At 38.6% G+C, this 20,159-nt stretch overlaps 1 protein-coding gene across 2 annotated transcripts in view; it reads left to right on the top strand.

Annotated features, from left to right (window-relative positions):
* Positions 1-20,159, top strand: part of galnt13 (UDP-N-acetyl-alpha-D-galactosamine:polypeptide N-acetylgalactosaminyltransferase 13) — a 37,963-nt gene that overhangs the window by 12,230 nt on the left and 5,574 nt on the right. The window contains exons 3-13 of one of the 2 annotated variants that reach the window (XM_017424551.3): positions 2,084-2,252; positions 4,480-4,646; positions 5,760-5,967; positions 6,820-6,990; positions 7,825-7,942; positions 8,294-8,474; positions 10,825-10,964; positions 12,942-13,040; positions 13,821-13,955; positions 14,217-14,246; positions 16,357-16,583. In XM_017424551.3, coding sequence (XP_017280040.1) covers positions 2,084-2,252; positions 4,480-4,646; positions 5,760-5,967; positions 6,820-6,990; positions 7,825-7,942; positions 8,294-8,474; positions 10,825-10,964; positions 12,942-13,040; positions 13,821-13,955; positions 14,217-14,246; positions 16,357-16,542 — 1,604 coding nt within the window. In that variant the 3' untranslated portion in view covers positions 16,543-16,583. The remainder of the gene's footprint in view (positions 1-2,083; positions 2,253-4,479; positions 4,647-5,759; positions 5,968-6,819; positions 6,991-7,824; positions 7,943-8,293; positions 8,475-10,824; positions 10,965-12,941; positions 13,041-13,820; positions 13,956-14,216; positions 14,247-16,356; positions 16,584-20,159) is intronic. The other variant, XM_017424552.3, reaches the window with a different exon arrangement.

Genomic DNA, 20,159 nt, shown 5'->3' on the forward strand with positions numbered 1-20,159 from the left:
TTTATTGGCCTGTTTTCTAACCCTAAACTATGGTCAGAATTAAGGTGGTAAAGTGAGGAGCTTCATCATTCGGCGTGAGCTCGGAGTGGAGCCACTGCTCCTCCACATAGACAGGAGTCAGCTGAGGTGGTTCGAGTATCTGGTTGGGTTGCCTCCTAAGTGCCTCCTGTTGGAGGTTTTCCAAGCATGTCCCACTGGGAGTAGTAGCAGGCCCAGAAGTCATTGGAGGGATTATGTAACCTTGCTGGCCTGGGAATACCTTGAGATCAGGACCCTGGAGAGCGTCTCTGGGAGACGGGTTGTTTGGGTTTCCTACTTGGACCTGTTGCATTCTTGGCCTGAAGAAAATAAATGGATGGATGAATTTTTGTTGCATTTTCCAAACTTGAAATCACATTTTGAGTCCTTCGAGTTACTGAATCCTCCCCATACCTTCTCCATGAATCACAGCACATTTTTTATTCTACATAGATTTGACCATTTTCTGACAAATAGGATAAGAACTTATGATGGAGAACATGAGTAATAACAAACCCAGTGTTGTTTTTTGCATTACTAGTGCCTGAGGCTCATTTCCTTATACAGTAGTGCTAAAACACCTGGTATCCATTTAGACTTGTTTAATAAAATGATAAAGAACAGTAGATTAGACAGAACCGCTTAGTTTTTTCAATTTATCTATTCTAATTTTCTTTTTTATTTGATAAGACTAACAAATATTGCATATCTTTTAATGAAAAATAGATTTCAAACTTGAAAATAAACAATTAATTTCAGGGTGAAATTAGAATTAAGTATTCTTGATCAAAAAGAGGACCGTCAGTTGTGATTGTGGACCATAGTTTTATGTTAACATTATTTCAAGTTTAGATAAACCAAAGAACAAGATGTTTCTGAGAGCTCTGTGAATGCCTTTTTCACATTAACTAATATTTACAGTTCAGCATCAGCTTTGTGGAACAATTTCACTAGAATTTCACTGGAAACCTGGACTTTTATTGATCGGTTGGCATTTTCATTGTGCAAGATGTTTCTTGACGTGTGTGTGTATATCCATTCTTGCAAGAATGATGGATTGAAGAAGGATCAGACACGTTGATCAATTATCCAGCTCAGCTCCTGGAGTTGAGTCCATCAGATCCAAGCTGGTCTCCTTATTAAGAGTGTCAGCAGCTCTTTGAGGAAAAGAGCATGATCATTCAAGGATAACAACGAGGCCTACATCAGCCTGTCTCAGTAAGGGTTGTAGGGAATCCTCTTAACTGTTGGCCATGCAGCCACTGTCCCCTGTGCTCCCTCCCTTCATGGAAATCACTGCCTCAGTTTTAAGAGATTATTAGGGGAGGAGTGGTGGTGGGGGGAGTGCAGCGCGCAGCCGTAAATCCATCAGAGGTTATTTACCTTTGGTGAAAGAAGCTGCAGCTCAGTGCTAATCTGCTGATGTTCTGCAGTCATTTGACTGTTGGAGAGTCTTGGCAAGAAGACTGTTGCAACTGAATGAGTCATTTCACTTTCAGATGAGCATTTTACATATATATAGTATTAGTACTTTTTTGACGTCTAACAGATTATCTGTGAAAATAAAAATAGCTGCCAGACTGAACAGTGCTTAATACCCAGTCAGCCTAAGCCAAAGCAACCAGGAGAGAGCTTATGGAGGGTGCTTGCTTTGTTGCTACTAAAGGCTTTTTACTAAGATTTCATTTAAGCACGCTCTCAGTATGCAGTTATGGTTTTATGGTTTTGCTGCATAATTATACTATTGTTACTGGATAAAGCAGTGTTTTAATATGCAGAAGTTACTCATGTATTTCCAGAACAGAAAATCTTTTCTTAAAGTCCATTTTTTGTTCTTTATCAGAAATATTCAGTGTTATGCTTTGACTGTTTACTAATACAAAAAAATGCTTTCTTATGAAGAGGACAGAAATTCTGTAAAGCATTCAGTTTCTTTAACCCAAAGGACCAAAACCTTTTAGAAATAGTTATTTTTTCTGTCATATGCACAATGTGATTTGTTTATTCTGCAGTATGTTGTTAATTTTGCGCCTCATTAGTTCGACTAATGTCTGTTATCTTACAGCGGTGATCTCTCGGAGCCACGAGGGTCCAGGCGAGATGGGCAAGGCGGTAAACATCCCCAAAGATGACCAGGAGAAAATGAGGGAGCTCTTCAAGATTAACCAGTTCAATCTGATGGCCAGCGACATGATCGCACTCAACAGGACTCTACCAGACGTGAGGTTGGATGGGTGCGTAAGCTTCGACTTAGATCTCTTCCACCTGGCTGCTGTGAATCGCATTACTGCACCGACCATTAAACATCTGCTGAGACAAATACTCACACAGACGTTGACTCACACGCATTTATCTACTCTCCATCATAACACTGTCCTCCCACTGCACCTGAAGCTGTCTGTAAACATCTTTTGATCTTCACCACACTATTGAGTGTGCAGTTTAAAAGGAGGTTAAACTGCTTTTGCTGCGGCTGAGACATTCTAGTTTTTGCAATTTTTGTTTGTTTTTAGGAGTTTTTGCTTTTTTTTTTTTTTTTTTTTTTTTTTTTTTAATGGGCTAACTTAAAACTATTCCAATGTAAAGATGAATGTGTGGCTTACCAAAACCGGCTGATATCATCTGTGAAAGTTGCAAAACTAACAATTATTCAGTTTAAATTGTGTGAAAAATAATTATGGGCTCTAATCACAGTATAGGACACGCAAGAACCCTCATGTTGAGTACTTTAGACCTAATATTGAAATGATATATTAGTTTGTTTACTGTCATTTAACATCCAGTAAAACCCTTGAAGTTAAACATTGGGACATTAAATCACAGAATTTTGACAACTCCTTTCAGTTTTCTTGTAGCACTTCGCAATAACAGAAAAACATTTCAAAGGATGGGATGCAAGGTTGAAACTTACTTCAGTCAAAGAGGACCTACATACATACACAGAATCAGCTGATTTCAACTCCTAGATTTTCTGTCATTATCGCTCTATTATAAATAATAAAACAGCTTCAGTGCAGTACATTGCTTAGCTTCGCACAGTATCTGCAGTTTTGCATTGAAAATGATTTCAAACTGTGTAGAACTGCAAGTTGTTGCCTCTGAAGGGCAATAATGCTTTTACTTGAAGGCAGCCTTCTGGCCTAGTTCTGTCAGTCTGCACCGTCACGTTGAACAGACAGGACTGAGCGAGCACTGCTGTCTGCTCGGTGGCTTTTTTTCACCCTCCGTCACCTCTCACCACCTCTCCCCTGCCACACAGGCTACTTTTGCTGTCCAACTCCTTTTTTGTAACGTAGCTAATCCTTTATTCAGTCACATTTGGTCCAGCAGCGTCCTGAGTTTACCACAGTCTCACTGTTAGACTTTCACACACATCACATCAAGCCAAGGACATGCTGGCATTGCTGTCAACACCGGTTTTACATTTTCCACTTTCTTCTGAGATATTTGTCAGTAAATCCCTTGTGAGAATATTTCTGCACTGGTGGCGGCATTAGAAGTCAGCAGGATACTCAAACTACTTTCACAGAGATTTTAATGGGCTGCTTTTTAAAACCAGCCATAAAGAAACTCCAAATTTCATGGTATGAATTTTGTATATTTGTATAAAATGTATACAAAACTAATTATTTAAATCCGAGTTGAAATGTAGCCAAATTTGAACTCATTTAGAAACAAGTTAGCTAATTGTTTTTATTTGCTACAAGGTTATAATATATATTAAATGCAAGCTATTATTTAAAACCATTATTTTATCTCCCCAGCATCCTCCTCTGCCACTTCAACCTCTTTCACTACATCCATGAACTTCCTCTGTGGTCGCCCTCTTTTTCTCCTCCCTGACATCTCCATACCCCATATGTCCACTATATCTCCTCTGCACTTAACCAAACTGTCTCAGCCTTACCTCTCTAACCTTGTCTCCAAATCTCTCAACCTGAGCTGTCCCTCTGATATACTGATTTCTAATCCTGTCTGTTTCTGTCACTCCCAATAAAAATCTTAACGTCTTCATCTCTGCCACCTCCAGCTCTGCCTCTTGTCCCTTTTGTAAGTGCCACCGTCTCCAAACCAAAAATCATTGCAGGTCTCATCCTGCGAACCTCTCCTTTCACTCTTACAGCTATCCTTCTGTCACAAATCACCTCTGACACTCATCTTTATCCACTCCACCCTGCATGCACGCTCTTTTAAGATGGTTGACCCAGGTACTTAAAGTCATCCACCTCTAATACCTGCACTCCTTGCAGCTTCACTGTTCCACCTATTTCCCTCTCAAAATTAAATACTTGTAGGTAATGTTATAATTGGATTTTTTTAAAAAGTTTAGTTCTCTCTCAGACAATCTCCTTACTTGTTCAGACCTCATGCTTTTATGTTGAGTCTTTCAGAACAGATGATTGTAGACTGCTCTGCTTGGTATGTGACTGCTTTCCCCCCTTATCTGTGTTTCTCTGTCAGCTGTAAGACCAAGTTGTACCCAGACGACCTGCCCGGCACCAGCATTGTGATTGTGTTTCACAACGAGGCATGGAGCACCCTGCTGCGGACCGTTCACAGCATCATAAACCGCTCTCCGAGACACCTGCTAGTAGAGGTTGTTCTGGTCGATGATGCCAGCGAGCGAGGTTGGTGCTGTGTGACTAATATTCATCACATCACAAAATGGACTTTATTTTATCCCTGACAGAATCACAGATAGGGCTGCAATTGGATTTTTTGCAGTTTGAATATTAATATAGCTAAGAACTGCTTAAACTGCATAAATTTTAGGTTATCTAGAGTGAAATCAAAGTGAAACCTTGTTTAATAAAAGGTGTCACATTTTTAACATTTCAAAACTAAGGTTTATGTTATTCTCTTATATCTGGGAAGAATTCCTCGAAGAAGAATGCTAGAGAACTCATGCTAATTTCATTAAATCATCCTTTTATGCAAGAGTTATTATTAATGATAAGCCTGTGAAGTTTCCCTGCTGATCTGAGATGGATATTTAATGTGCTTGCTGATATCAGAGGGGGTCACACTCTTTTCAAGAAGTTAAAATGATTGCTTTCAGCTGATTTGTAGCTTCTTCTCTTATCACTTATCTCCAGTAGAGAAATCTACTAAATTTAGAGCATAAAAATGTCACCAAAATGTCATTTTCTTAACAAGTTTTTTTTTTCCTATCTCTGGGTAGGAGGTGTAATCTGATTTCCAGACCCAAAATGTTTTCTTTTTCAATTCATAAACTCTCATTTGGCAGAACATCATAGCTTGGAAAGAAGTCAGTCATTTTTGATTTTAGTAAAAATTGCCTTTCACTCTGTTAAAGGTCATGTTCTACTTTTGTTAGTTTTGTTTAATCAGTGGCACTAAGTGAAATAGATTTGTTTTTAATTGTGATCATTTTTAATAATATTGCTTATTTAAACTGTTATCAAAAGCTTCAGATTTTGGTTTTACATAAAGACTTGCTATTTAAAAACACTTTGCGTCCATAAAGCGTTTTCATTTTTTGCAGTAATGAAACTATCTTGTGATAACCTAACACTTTGTTAGAAATTTAAGATTATTCTGATAATGTATTAAACTGATGAGTTTAGACTAAATATCTGTGATAAAAATAATAAGTTTTGAGCATCTATTAGAATTTATATAACAGAATTTGTCTTTTTACAGTATCAGTTAACTAATAAATAGATCCAGTTTTATTTTAGCTCCAGTTGAACTGTTTTGCTCGATCTGTTTTCTTCCAGACTTTTTGAAGAAGAAGCTTGAGAGCTACGTGCGAACTTTAGAGGTGCCAGTGAAGATTCTGAGGATGGAGCAGCGCTCAGGTCTGATCAGAGCCAGGCTGAGGGGGGCCGCCGCCACCACAGGTCAAGTTATCACCTTTCTGGACGCTCACTGCGAGTGTACCGTCGGATGGCTGGAGCCCCTGCTGGCTCGGATCAAAGAAGACCGGTAGGAGCCATCAAGGACTGCACACAGACTTCAGACCAGCAACAAAACCACAAACAGGATGCGATTTTCAGGAGCAGTATATCACAATACTGTAGAGTTTTTTGCTGTCAGACAATTCTTTATATTAAGTCTTGAAACTTTTGTTAAAATCACTGTTATTTCATTTTGCTAAAGTTGCATATCTAGTTGCATGAACCAAAAGGTGCATCTGAATATTAATTAAACAGCAAATTGTAAACCTGACAGTGCTGAGGGGAAAATTATTCTACTGCTGGGGCTCCGTTAGAGGAAATTGTAACTTTCTGTTATTGTGTTTCTGTAGCTTTAGATGACGCTCGTAAACCAGAATCAGGACTGAAGTAGAGAAGAGATGTTTTCTTTGTTGTGGTGTGTCTGCAATGACAAAACACTGGGAAATCTGAAATAAACAAATAAATAACATCTAAATCTGCTACCAATTTAACTCTGCTTAAAGGTAGAGTTCATATCTTTTAAAGCGGCGTTCTGTGGAAAGGATATGAACAATTAACATCTTACCTGTTGTAGATAGCTCTTTGAACAACCTCAGTTTGGAAAAGAGCTTCAAATCTGACTGGTTTGATAAGCTAGCAGCCAGTTCATGTCAGACCAAGACCAAAGTGATTTGTTGTAGTCTTTAAACGACTCCAGCCTCCAAATTTTTGTGGCAGTTCATTCCAGTGCTTTATTATAAACTGTTACACTGCACCCAGTTTTACCTTTTTGTTGAATTCTCCATGAATTGTTATAACGTGCATGTCGAATCTGTATTTAATGTTCAGGATTCCATACTCTACTCCGTATCATACCTGAATATTACTCTGTGTCTTTCAGGTCAGCAGTGGTGTGTCCAATCATAGATGTCATCAGTGATGAGACGTTTGAGTACATGGCAGGCTCAGATATGACTTACGGTGGATTCAACTGGAAGCTGAATTTTCGATGGTACCCTGTTCCCCAGCGGGAGATGGATCGACGTAAAGGAGACAGAACGCTTCCTGTCAAGTACACAAACGCCTCAATTTTTCCTTCTCAGATGCTGAATCTAGATTACTTTTCAAGCAAATGGGTGTCCAGATTCCTTTATGTATAATTTATTTTCATTAAGACTTAAGACAGTGGGGATCTAATTTCTTTCTCACACACAAATTTAGTGATTGCTTTATCCAAACAAATGATTGTGTTCTTTCTGTGGTGGCAGCAGGTCACTAATAACAACATGGTTAGGTTTGTTCTCCTCTTTAAAAAAGCTAAAAATAGACAATTTCCCTCAAGCTGTTGCCTTTTCTGTAGTTTAAATATGCTCGTATCTCAAAATAGAAAAATAGAAACTCTGCTTACAGTTGCCATTTTGGCTTCACAAAGGGGAGCAGAATTTATTATCTATATTCAGATTACTCTCATTAACAAATGGCGTCCTGAATTTACTGCTGACTAAATTATAAGATAAAAACAGTTTTCCTCTCTAAGGCTTTGTTTCATTTTGTCAAACAAATTGGGTTTTCATTTTATCCTCAGGAGATACTAACATTTACAGCCAGAATGGAAATTTCCAAGCAAGAAATATTATCATTATTTTTCCCTTTTTTAAATTTTGATGAGCTCATCAATACCGTGGCCTTCCTGTTTATTAAAAATTTAGAGGCCACGGTTCATGTTTATATTTTCTTTTACAACTTCTTAAGCCCCTTCTAAATCTCCTCTGTGCTGGCTTCTTTTTATTGAATTTCTTTAAACTGGATTGAGTTGCACTTCATTAATTGAGAATAAAAGAAAGACCAAACCTTCGCACATTCGAGCAATATTGCATATTGCATTATTAATTTCATTCTTCTGCAGGACTCCCACCATGGCAGGAGGTTTATTCTCTATAGACAAAACTTATTTTGAAGAAATCGGAAGCTATGATCCAGGGATGGATATATGGGGAGGAGAAAATCTGGAAATGTCTTTCAGGGTGAGTGAATGAGAACAGAGTCGGCTGATGTCAATTTCCCAACTTGTATTCAAGTTTTCCATCTGCTTAAGATTCACAAGAGAGCTTCAAGAAAAATACCTGTTTGGTGAAATGAAATGCATGTAGTGGAGCTCTCCAGTCTTATCATCAGCACTATCAGTTTCTGATGACAGCTTCATTGCTGCAGGCAGCTTTAATATCTTTCTATGTGAAATGGGTGATCACGTTTGTGCATTTTTACCTAATAATAGGAATACATCATTATAAAGTGAGGATATTCAGGAAAACATTAGAATGCAGTCCTATACGTATACTTAATACATAGAAATGGCAATTTCTTTGTTTATCCAGATCTGGCAATGCGGCGGGTCTTTAGAAATTGTAACATGCTCGCATGTGGGGCACGTTTTCCGAAAGGCCACTCCGTACAGCTTCCCTGGAGGAACGGGCCAAGTCATCAACAAGAACAACAGGCGCCTGGCTGAGGTGTGGATGGATGAATTCAAAGACTTCTTCTATATCATCTCACCAGGTACAGAACAAAGAACCTGCCTGAGGACATGATGAAGATAAACGGGTTAGAATGGCTTGTATTTAAAAGAAATGATAGATTAGTCAGTAATTTACTGGATGCTTTTATTCAGTGCATACCCATGTTTTAAAGCAGATACGAGCAATCCTCATTACCCAAACCAAACTGTGATTGCTATTATATTTAGCAAATTGCTGTAGAAGCAGTTGTCTGCTCCATTTTGTTCTTTTATTCTTTTGTCTGGTTCCTTTCCTTTTCATTCATTTGATAATCCACATTTCTCTTTTCTACTTGCACGCTGGAATTTAACGCTGCTTTTGTCAACCTGAAAGGGAACTAATCCATTTCTGCTTTCAGACACATTTGTAGTGCTCTCCTGAACTTGAGTTCAGAAATTTGTCACAAAAGGTCTTCTCTCCAAGAGAGCTTAAACACATATGGGAAAAAAAAAACTAGAGCAACAGGGCTGTGCAGCTAGAGAGATGAGAACCCCCTTCCATCTGTCGACTCTGTAATGTGATTACCCTTTAGCAGAAAGCAGTTTTCCGGAAATCTCTGGCTAAGTGTTCTAGATGGCTGCCAACCTATTAGGGATCATCTGTAATCTGCAGATCTTCTGGCACACATTGTGACTTTCTTCTCCATTCAGTCAGGCAGGACTCTTCACAGGCAGGTGTGGAGGCACAGCCAGCGTTGTGATGGATGACTTCTACTGTGTATTGTGGCCCCGCAATGACTGTCTGTTCCTCCAGGACATTAGGGAAAATGATCTGGGCTGGGCTGCTGCCAGATTTTAGTTATTGGCACAGAGGAACACACTATGTCACTGTGCTCGAGTTTGGAAGTGGTGTAGGCTGATCCTATTTAAAGTGCAACTGCTTTCTTGTCCTCACCTTTTGCACGGAGCACTTTAGGATCAAAGAGACCACTCATCTCCTGCAACGATATCCTCCACCTGAAAAGTTTCAGTCTTTAATTGACACCCGAAGGCAAAAGCAATAATGTATTTGTCTGTAGCGTTAGCAAAATATCACATCTAAGCAACCTTGGCAAACTGGCTAACCAATTTTACAGATATGGAGCTAAAATTCAGTGTGCTGGGAGCCAGGTGTCATCTCCAACACATATTCTGAGCACAAACACAATTTGTGAGATCTTACAATATCAGATAATGTCATTTACAAGCTTTGACCAAAAAACGATTTGTTTATTTTCTTTTTTTAAACTTTGCCCTTACCTATTGGAATCAACTTTGTCTGTCTGTTACCAAAATATTTCATGAACCACTGGAAGAGTAAAGACCGAATGTACATCTAGACACATTAACTTTTAGGTTCAGTGCAGTTCAAGATGGCTGCCAAAGCTGATCAACTTAAGTCAACACAAAAATGGCCATAAGTCAGTCAGTGTTATAAACTATAAGCTAAAATTTGGTGGGCTAGTAGCTGAACTTCATCCTTAATACATACTTAAAGTTCTACACATTGTGCAACGTCTTTGCTGAAAACTTTGACATTAACTATTGGTGTAAACCCTTTTTGTCTGCAAAACACAATACTTCATGAACCACTAAAAAGATTTTAGTGAAATGTTCATAAAATAATCGCTGGATGTAAATCTACAACTTATTAACTTTTGGAGTCAACCCAATTCAAGGTACCTCAAGCGCTAATAGATCACGCAAGCTTTTGCTCATATGAGATTACGTGTAACTTCATTTACATGGTCTGACCAAAACGGCTCCAACTCGCTTCTCATCATAAGATGATTTTGGTTTAAAACCATGAAAGACAGCAAGCAGTATGCATTCCTTCAAGGAACGCTAGGCCTTTAATTGAAGTAAAAGACTTGGCCGTATTCTTGTATCTTGTATCATACCATACTTCATGCAATTTATGAGTCCATGAGAGTTAATCCAAGGAAAAGTCATCTGTTTCATGTGTTTTTAAAGGTCTTTGAGCAGTTGATGTCCAATCCCTCTCCAGTCTTCAGTGTCAGTGCCGATACTTCATTCTGTTTCTGTTTGGCTTAAATAACATATATTATGACACACAGTAGTCCACAAGAACGTTCCAGTTGTGCATTTTTCAGATCTTGAGCAGTATATCTACTGGGTGTGTGTGTGTGTGTATAAATGGGATAAGAGAGGCCAGGTTAATTATGTGTTAACAGGAAATCCCTCCATGATCATTCACATAGCCCATACGTTTAGGCTGTGTTCGTGCAAAGGGGCCCTCTGGTGTTTAGTTAGAGTGATGCAAGAAAACAGAACAACTTCTCACTCCTTTTTTTTTCCCCCCAGAACAAAAACCTGTAAATCCTGGCTGATGATTTGTGTTGACCTCTGCAGGTGTGATGCGGGTGGACTACGGAGACGTCTCCTCTCGTAAAGCCCTCAGAGAGGCTAAGAAGTGCAAACCATTTTCTTGGTATCTAGAGAACATCTACCCAGACTCCCAGATCCCACGAAGATACTACTCACTTGGTGAAGTATGAGTGCTTTTGTATTTTAATTTTCCCATCACGCTGCAGATATTTACCTCTGCATTCAGTAATATCTGTGCAGCTGCTGGGTGCGTTTTTAGAAAAAGCATCACTGTTAAAAATAAATGTGTGAATATCTGAGAATCCAGCCAAGGCTTGGGAAAACAAGATAAATTCAAAAATAATGCACAGTTATTTGTATTGAACACATCTGACAAAGAATCGCTTGGATGCTTGTGCAGTCTATATTGATCCCTCAAACATTTTTACACAATTACAGTGTGCATGCTGAGTGGGTGAGATAAGGCTCATGGATGCATTTATTTGATTTCAACTCAGCAAGCAAGAATGAATTTTAAAAGACTGATAAGCAAGTGTTTTGTGGTACCATAGCTTTGAATCCATTTTGTAATACATTTTTATCACCTGCCGCAGAAGGCAAAACAGTGATGTTTTTGCTTGTTGGTGTGTTTGCTCATTTGTCTGAACTGTTAGCAAAATATCTCATGAACTACTGGATAGATTTTAGTTAAACTATCAAAGTAATAATTGGCCATACATTAACATTTGGAGTTGATGCAATTCAAGAAGGCCATCACAGCTAATCGATGGTAGCAAACACAAAAGCGGCTTCAACTTAAGTCAAATTAACAGATATTCAGCTGAATTTGAAGCGGCAGAAGCAGATAGTCATTCCCATCATATACTCTGAGCACAAACACATCTCACAAGATGTCTTAAAACCACATGAGATGACCAAAATGCTATATCTCTTTTCATCATAAGATGATTTTCACTTAAAGCTCTGGCATGAAAGGAGGCAGACAAAATGCATTCCTTCCAGGAATGCTAAGCCTTTTAATTTGTCTGTATTTTTTAAAAAAAGTCCGTCTGAAAGAGGAGTTTTTAAAGCACGATTGACTTGCAGAGATGAGAGATTGCAGTTGTAATAAATACTGTTTCTATGTGCAACTAACACATGGCAGTACTTTGATCTTGATAACAGAAGGTCAAGCTTAAACTCACTCAGACTGAAGTTTTTGTTTTATTTTTTTTGATGACCTGAATTTCCTTTTGATTTATGTCAGTTTTGTCAGCATTTGCAGTACAGTCAGAGCGGGCGTGCAACATGCATAGATGGCTATTTATAAGTTATGTCAGTCAAAGAATTTAGTCTTTAAGAGAGCTTGTAATCCTCCAACAGCTGAGGATGTGAGAATTTCCATCGTTGCTGCTATAAAGCTGTAAAAGCTGTGCGTCTTTCTGTCACTCTTTAGCCTCTGCAGCGCCTCTCCTCCCATTTCCCTATAAGCTTCTTCTGACCGAGTCTCGTCTTCCATAACACACTGTCAGCCTTTCCTTACCAGCCTATTTTCCTTATATGCCTTATACTTTGGCATGAGAAGCATTTGGCTTAGACAATTGTCAGCTCAGTTTTAACCCTGAGGGGCACGAGGTTTTGAAAAAGCTGATGCTAAACCACTAGGAGCAGTGATAACATAGGTTGTTCAGGTCAATATTTCAGCTTTAAAGGTGAATTTAATGAGTAAAGGTTGGGCTTATATATTGAAGAACTAAAACCTCTGTTTTAAATGATGATTAATAAAATCTGTAACTGTCACAGATAATCCATATCCTAAAGTTAAAGAAGATGCATGCATCATTTTAAGATGAATTTCAGTTCTTTTCTGTTTTTAAAAACATGTTGAGTGTTAGAACTGAGATATCAAATAAAAAATATCAGGCTCAGGCATGAAGAGAGAAGAGGGCCTGTACAGGTGGAAAAAAATCTGGTCTAGTTTTTATCAATGAAAATAAAATGTATTTTCTTGTTTAATTATACCTCCTCATGAATACACATTTCTGTAATGCAAATACAATTAACCAATTATGAACAAAGATACATGCCCAAAAGTAACTGCTTAAACATTTTGATGTGAAGATTGTAAACATCAACTCTAATGATGTATTTCCTGTCCGCAGATCAGAAATGTGGAGACCAATCAGTGTGTGGACAACATGGGAAGAAAGGAGAACGAGAAAGTTGGCTTTTTCAACTGTCACGGCATGGGTGGAAACCAGGTAAAGAAAAATACATTACAATTTCCTAATGCAATAAGTTTTTGTCATAAAAATCTAGTGACACGCCGAAGTTTGAACATCATTTCTGTGAATAATTAAATTGGTTGCATTTAAAGTGGTTTTCAAAACGTATACAGCTACACTGAAAACAGTTCTTTCAATATTACAATACACTTTGTGTTATTCCTAATAATAAGGGATGGAAAATTACACAAAAGGTGTGGCACCAAGACAATTTAGGCTTTTAGAAAAGATTTTCAACCTTTTTCAGGATCTTGTGGTTTCTTCACAGCCATTGTTAGAAAAAGTTCAGAAAAGCAGATATTTGATTACAACTCAATTCGTATACGAACAAGAAGCATCTCTGGGCTTATATAAAATTTTTTTTTGAAAGATAAAACAGTTGATGCACAAAGTAGGAGACTTCTTTGCAATACAAGTAAGCACCTATAGTTTACAAGTAGAGTTAATGTTTAGAAACTTTTCAGTCATGTTTTGCTGCCCTTTTTTTACATCACTAATTATTGGGTTTCCTCCACAGTCTCTAACTTGTAGTTACAAGAAAACATGAAAAAATAATACAATGTCAGTAGAATATTGAAAGAAAATCCTATGCAGCGACTTGTACTAGTAATCAACACAGACACAAAGAAATGGATGTGTATTTTAGTCGCATGTCAGTAAAAGCACTTCTAAACAACTTTTGTGTCCGTTTCTTGAATGCCAAAAGTTGTCATAATTGTGAAGTTGTTACTGATTTTTATTTATTTATTTTTCCAGGTGTTCTCGTACACGGCGGATAAAGAAATCAGGACAGATGACCTCTGTCTGGATGCCTCCCGGCTCAACGGACCCATCCTGATGCTCAAGTGTCACCACATGAAGGGCAATCAGATGTTTGAGTACGACGCTGAGGTAGGATTTATGTTTCCTGCATTGAGCAGAGAGTCCAAAATGAGGCTCTGCAGGTGGTCATTCTCTCCTCCTGATGGTTTATGTTCTCAAAATGTGAGCAGCAGAGTCCTTTGGAGGATTTTGGCTCTATGAAAGAAACTCTTTGCTGCCACCAGATGGCACTGTGTGTGTTTTTTATTTTTTTTATCTAAAACAACACAGAGATTGAGTTGCTATTTCCATCCAGCAGCTGTCTCTCTCATCTTCTCTCATTTCATATAGTATGTTGGCAAGTGGGAGTATGATTTTGAGGTAAGCTGTCCAAGTCAGTCCCTCCTTAATTTCCCCATAGTTTGTGTCCTGTGCTTCAAGCGTCGTGGCATCCTGTGTGGCCTTTGATGTGTCGGTGGTTGTTAGATTAGATCACATAAATCTTTAGTGAAATGAAGCCTTTTTTTGGTGCGAGCCTGAAGCAGGGTGAAATTAAATTATAAATGAACAACAAAAAGTAAAAAAAATCAGAAACCAAAAGTGAAACCAAATGAGTCGACATTTACTTATCATAGATTCCACAGAGCAGTCAAAATATGAGGCCAAATTAAGTATTCATGGAAAAAAACAAAACATTGAGCTTGATGGGGAGTCTGTAAAAGCAGCAGGAATATTTCAGCAACACAAATGACTAAAACAAAGCTTACACTTTTTGAGAAAGCAAAACAATAATTATATTAAGATAAAAACAATTAACAACTAAAAAAATTTCTAGCATATAACACATTTAGGTACAAAAAAGTCCTAAATTAACAGAAATGCTTAAAAATGTCATAATTTATGAAAATGGGAGCGAAGGTGAGATGAATGGCAATGCAGATTGCTGCATATTACTCACAAAGGTTTCATTTTACTTAATACCTCCTGCTCGTTCAAGCTGTAATGTCAATATTCAGTCAAATGGAGAAACAGATGTTGTGTGCAGGAAATAAAAAGCCATTTTGAATCTCATTGAAGAGATAGAATATCTTCCCTTTCGCCTTGTTGCCCGACAGGAAAAAAAAACAAAAACTTTATGACTTATACAACTCAAAAAATGATTTTATTTTACCAATTTATGACTTTTTAATTCACCGGGGAGAGGTAGAGGAAGCACTGCGGCGTTCTGGTTTGAGTGATTGAGACGTCATTCTGCTGACATGTTTACATGATGATGTGAAGACGGCCGCGGGCCGTTCCATCGAGCTCTGAAGAAACCCCAGGAGAAATTCTTTAATTACGCTTTGTTCTCAGGGGGCTTTCTTAAAGTGAAAACAGTTGAATAAATAATGAACAAAGCGGACCTGTTCTCTCTTGTAAACAGCGCTGGGGCTTCACCAGTGTTCGTGGCTGGGGTTATTTTTGGCTCAGGTGTGACTGACAAGGGCTGAATCCTACAGCAACCTGAACATTTCATGTGGGCATCAGCTTCCCTCTCACATATTCACTTTTTTTACCTTCCTGCTGTATGATGATGATGATGCTTTAGCTAGATTTGAACTGTGTTAACGTTTGTACCAAGTGATGCCATATTTACAGAATTTTCTATTTGTTCAGCTTTTTTTTTTATTTTTCTGTTTGTGTGAAGTTTTGTGTATGTATAATGCAAACTAATGACTGCAGAAAATCCTGATTAGATTTTTTAAATTTAAAAATAGTCAGCTCCTTATGTAGAATACAATAATCTAAGTGTTGTCTAACTCCACTCATCTTCAGCAAAAAGAAAGTGAATATTTTTGTTCGAGTCGCAGTGTTTGAGTCATGGATTGTCAGACATCAAATCCATAAAGTGAAGTGGCATAGTCTTTCTTAGAATGCTGCATTCATGTCATGTTGGCTTGAAAGCGGTTTTACAAATGAAAACTATATTAGTTATAACTGCAACAAGCGATCAAAACACACAACTACGTTTGTTGTAAGTTTTATGCAAACAGAATTGTACTAAAAATCCATTCAATGCATCTGAAAATAAACAAATATTTTTATATATTTTTATTATTATATTAACTAAACCAAGAAAGAAATGTCAGAGAGGCCTGTAGGACAGAAATGTGGCTCAGGGGTTTTGGTCCTCTTCAGATTTTTATCTCGTCCTTGCAGACTGCTCAAATTCATGGCTTCGATTTTAGGCTCAGACAAAACCATGACCAAAACACATGTCTCCAAACCTAACAGGAATAAGAAATAATCTGTAACGTATCAAGAGGAGCTTTGTGTCGGGTAAGCTGTCAAATTCAAGTTTTGAATAAATCACCATAAATAAATCAGACTTCTGCAACAGCTGAAAAAAGCGGGAGGAATTTTAAGGTTTGCTCCAGTTTTAGGCACGACAATGAGTCTTTTGTCTTACCTTCATGATCATCTGTCCTTCCTCCCTCCTGGGTCGCTGCAGAAGCACACCTTCCTCCACATCATCACCCAGTCATGTCTGACCATCAGCCGTTTGGAGGACGGCACCTATGGTCCCACCGTGGAGAACTGTGACAACAGCCCCTTACAGTCGTGGATTCTCCTCAACTACACTCGTCAGGAGGTCGCTAGACACCTCTACTACAGTCCAACGGATTATTTTCTCTAAACTCGTGTCTGCTCTTTGGGGCCATGTGTCGGGGTCCTGAGGTGAGCAGTTTAGGACACATAACCCTTAGAGTAGAGGCTGGTGATAATTTTAGCGGTAGTTTAGACTTATTAGATTGTGTCATAGAAAACGGTGCTCCCATGTGCGCTTCTGTAGCCTATAGTTGCCTTAGCTTGTTAGATTTTATTTTATTTTGTAAAACTTTCTTGGTTTTGGTAGAGAAGGCTGCTGAAATTCAGAGCATGAGGTTGTGGGTCTTTCAAGTTTTAGAATGTGCATGCAGTTTGTCTCAGGAAGCATTAAAAGCCTTAACTTGTGACCTTTTAAAGTGAACGCATAAAGACAGGGCAGAGACACATTAGGCAATGACAGATGTCCTGTCAAGATGCTTCAGTGTATAAGATGCTATCTGCAAGACCTTTAGCTAGTCTTCATGCTAAATTAGATCTCATTTGACATTTATTTTCCAGCATAAATATTTTATTTTGATGTGAATATTCGCTGGCTGTCTCCTGGTCAGCCCACGCCTGGTGAGTGATGTTTGAAACGGAGGAGGACGTGTTTATTTTTAGCTGATTATCTACCAGCACACATGATTGAAATGGGATTGCCATTGTTTACAAGTTCTTTGAAGTGATCCTTCATTGTGAGGCTACCTTTCATGGCTCTGGACGCTCAGATCGCTCTGCTATTGGCCTGAGGCAGCTGTGCACACTGTGTGCCATGCACATATTGTAAAACCAATGAATCCCAATCATCAATGCTTTTCACCACTCAGCCTGCTTATTTACATAGCTTTCTGTAAGAAATGTTCTTTTGCTCAGCTTTTCTTTTCATTGCAGGGTTGGCTCTTTTTTTTCCCCCGCCTTTCCAGCCTTTGTGCCTGTCATTTTCTCTATAGCCTATTCTGTTCTGCTTAATTATCTCAGGTTTGCACTTCAGAGTCCCACTCCTTCGTACCTCTCAAAAGGCTAAAGAGCATGTAGCATGCCACCGTTTTTTGTGTCCAAGCAGTGTAAATTGGGTTTGAAGCTCCATGGACTGCTAGTGTGTGTGTGTCAGAGTTGTGGCAGTAAAGTGACATGCTGTTAGATGGCCTGATTTGTTGTTCACACTCCCAGTTCCTTTTGGCATAGGTCTGACGAGAAGAAAACACATACACAAGAGCGGGGAAGAGGGGGTGAACCATTAGAGGAAACGAAACTATTGCTGACTCTACCTTGAGATAAAAGGAAGCTGCTGTTTTTGCATCTCCCTCAGCAAAAGCTACTTCCACATCCCGAACAGAGACTCTTGTGTCTCGCAGCGGATCCAGCGTGCAGCCTGGTGACAAAGAGGATGCTCTTCCTCGTCTGGAGTTGATGGTCAGAAGCCGTTCTCATTTAATTAGCCGGCCTCAGCTGTGCACACACTCGGTAACTCGCTCCGGAGGCACTGCTTGGTTTGCTGGGAGGTTAAGATGGGAGTTTTCTTTGCCCCAAAGCTGGCATGAAATAATTATTAGCAAAGAGTAGGGCCTTCACACTTGTAGTAATTTTATTAAATGTGGGACATTTCTTCTACTCTCCGCTGTGATATTACTTTTCTGACATCTATTTCAACAAGTCTGAGTCCTGGAAGAAAGTTAAAAAAAAAAAAATCCCACACAAATAATATCTCGACTTGTCTTAGGATTTTTTGATTATAGGTGGTCAGAGTATAAATACACCCTCAAAGACAGGCATTTGTTTATCTTGCTGCTTGTCATTTTCATATGTTAAAAAATACAGTATTTTTCACGTCAGGATTATGATGGATTTTCTTTTTCTTTTTCTAAATAAAGCAACCTTATTGTTGTTTTTTTTCAGTCTTTTGGCAGGTGCGGAAGATCGTGTGCCACCTGCTCTTTGTTCTTTTCTCCGTTTGAACAAATGAGTCTTGCAGGGCAGTCTGCGATGTGCACTTCAGGAAAAATAAATGTGTATGTGTGTGAGCGTCTACGCAAGTGAGCACTTATTTGTATCCAGGCAGAGAGAGCCAGGCCCTCGTGTTTTATTGCTTAAGATCAAAGATGGCCTGAGTGTCTCTGTGAGCTCATTAGTCTGAATATCCTCTGTCAACAACCAACACACAATCTAGTTTTAATGAACAATTATAGTATGCCTTAAGATATAAAAAAGCCACGTCATACAGAGACTGGAGTTTATATATATATGAATATATATTTGTTATTTCTTGCATGATTTTAATATTATGTTGCTTAAGAATGACTCCCAAGACGGTAGTGAATGGCGCTGCAGACTGTTAAACTCAACGTTATTTCCTTTGTAACTTCACTTTGTTAGATCCATACATTTTTTATGCATTACAAATCTATATGGTATTGTGCCGCCTAACATCGTTTTCCAAATTGTTTCCTCCATAAAAGTCTCAATTTCCTTTTTTTTCCAAACCAAGTCCTCCACCCCTCCGCATGCCATCATTAGGCCGAGAAAAGCAACTCAAGTGAGGAGCCAAATCGCGGAAGCATGTTACTTCTGAGGACATGAACATAAATGGTTAATCAAGGCCATTGAGAGCTCTCCTGTGGTTGTTAGCAGGGTGGGGGGTCTTCATAGCAGATAGCTACAGATTCTTTCCTGTGTTACATGCTGATGTGGAGCTCGAGTTCATCTCATGAGAGTTTTGATTTGGTTTTTGTTTTTTTTCAGGCTTTATGTGAGGCTGTTCTGTCGTTATGTGACAGAGCAGCAGGCCGGCAGGACTGACAGGTGAGAGGGGACAAACAGCAGGAGAGAAATACAATAATTACATTGTTCTGTTCTCGCGTTTCAGCAAACTGACAGGTGAGCCAGCATGCGCAAAACCAAAAGTCCCGAAACAGAAGCATCTTAATGGAATTCAGACGCGATTAATTCTCCTACGGTGTCGCTCATGAAGCGGGCTTGTTAATCAGTCACTGTCACCGGATCTGGATCTGACAGATCCTGCAGCGACCTGTCTCACGGTCAATTTATTTTGTAGATGATGGCACATTTGACCTATGATGTGTGATGTAGCATTCTGATTTTTTTTTTTTTCTTTTTGTAAGTGGTATTATGAAAGCACATTGATAATAGCAGGGTTGTGTTTTTTGTTTGTTTTGTTTTTTGTGATTCAGGTTTGGCTTTTAGTATGTCTGTGTGTTTTGCAGCTTATATAATGAATTACAAAAGGTAATGCAACGTATATTTTATGCTTACATTAATAAAAGTAACAACACAAAACACTGCTGTCAAAAAACTAAAGCAATTAGAATACGGGTTTTAATAAATGTATTCTACTTTTATGTAAATACCCTTATTCATTTTAGCATTTTTACACATCCCAACTATTTGGCTGTCTTTGTGGTGTAATGGCTTAGGTGTAAATTATAATGGGCCCATGACCTTTTGTTGCTTGAAGCATGTCCTGCATTGTCTCTTCCAGCTGCACCGTCTTTCAGGAGCACAGCGTATTGGCAAAAGTGAACGAATAGATGAAGTGGGGGGAGGGCGATGCACTGTAAAATCTAATGTGTTGTTTCTATTTAATCTAAAGGGCTGCCTTAAATTCTAAGTCAAGTGAAAAAAAAACACTATTTGTTCCATTACCATCAT

This window comes from Kryptolebias marmoratus, linkage group LG6 (assembly GCF_001649575.2).
Source record: "Kryptolebias marmoratus isolate JLee-2015 linkage group LG6, ASM164957v2, whole genome shotgun sequence".
Taxonomy (NCBI): domain Eukaryota; kingdom Metazoa; phylum Chordata; class Actinopteri; order Cyprinodontiformes; family Rivulidae; genus Kryptolebias; species Kryptolebias marmoratus.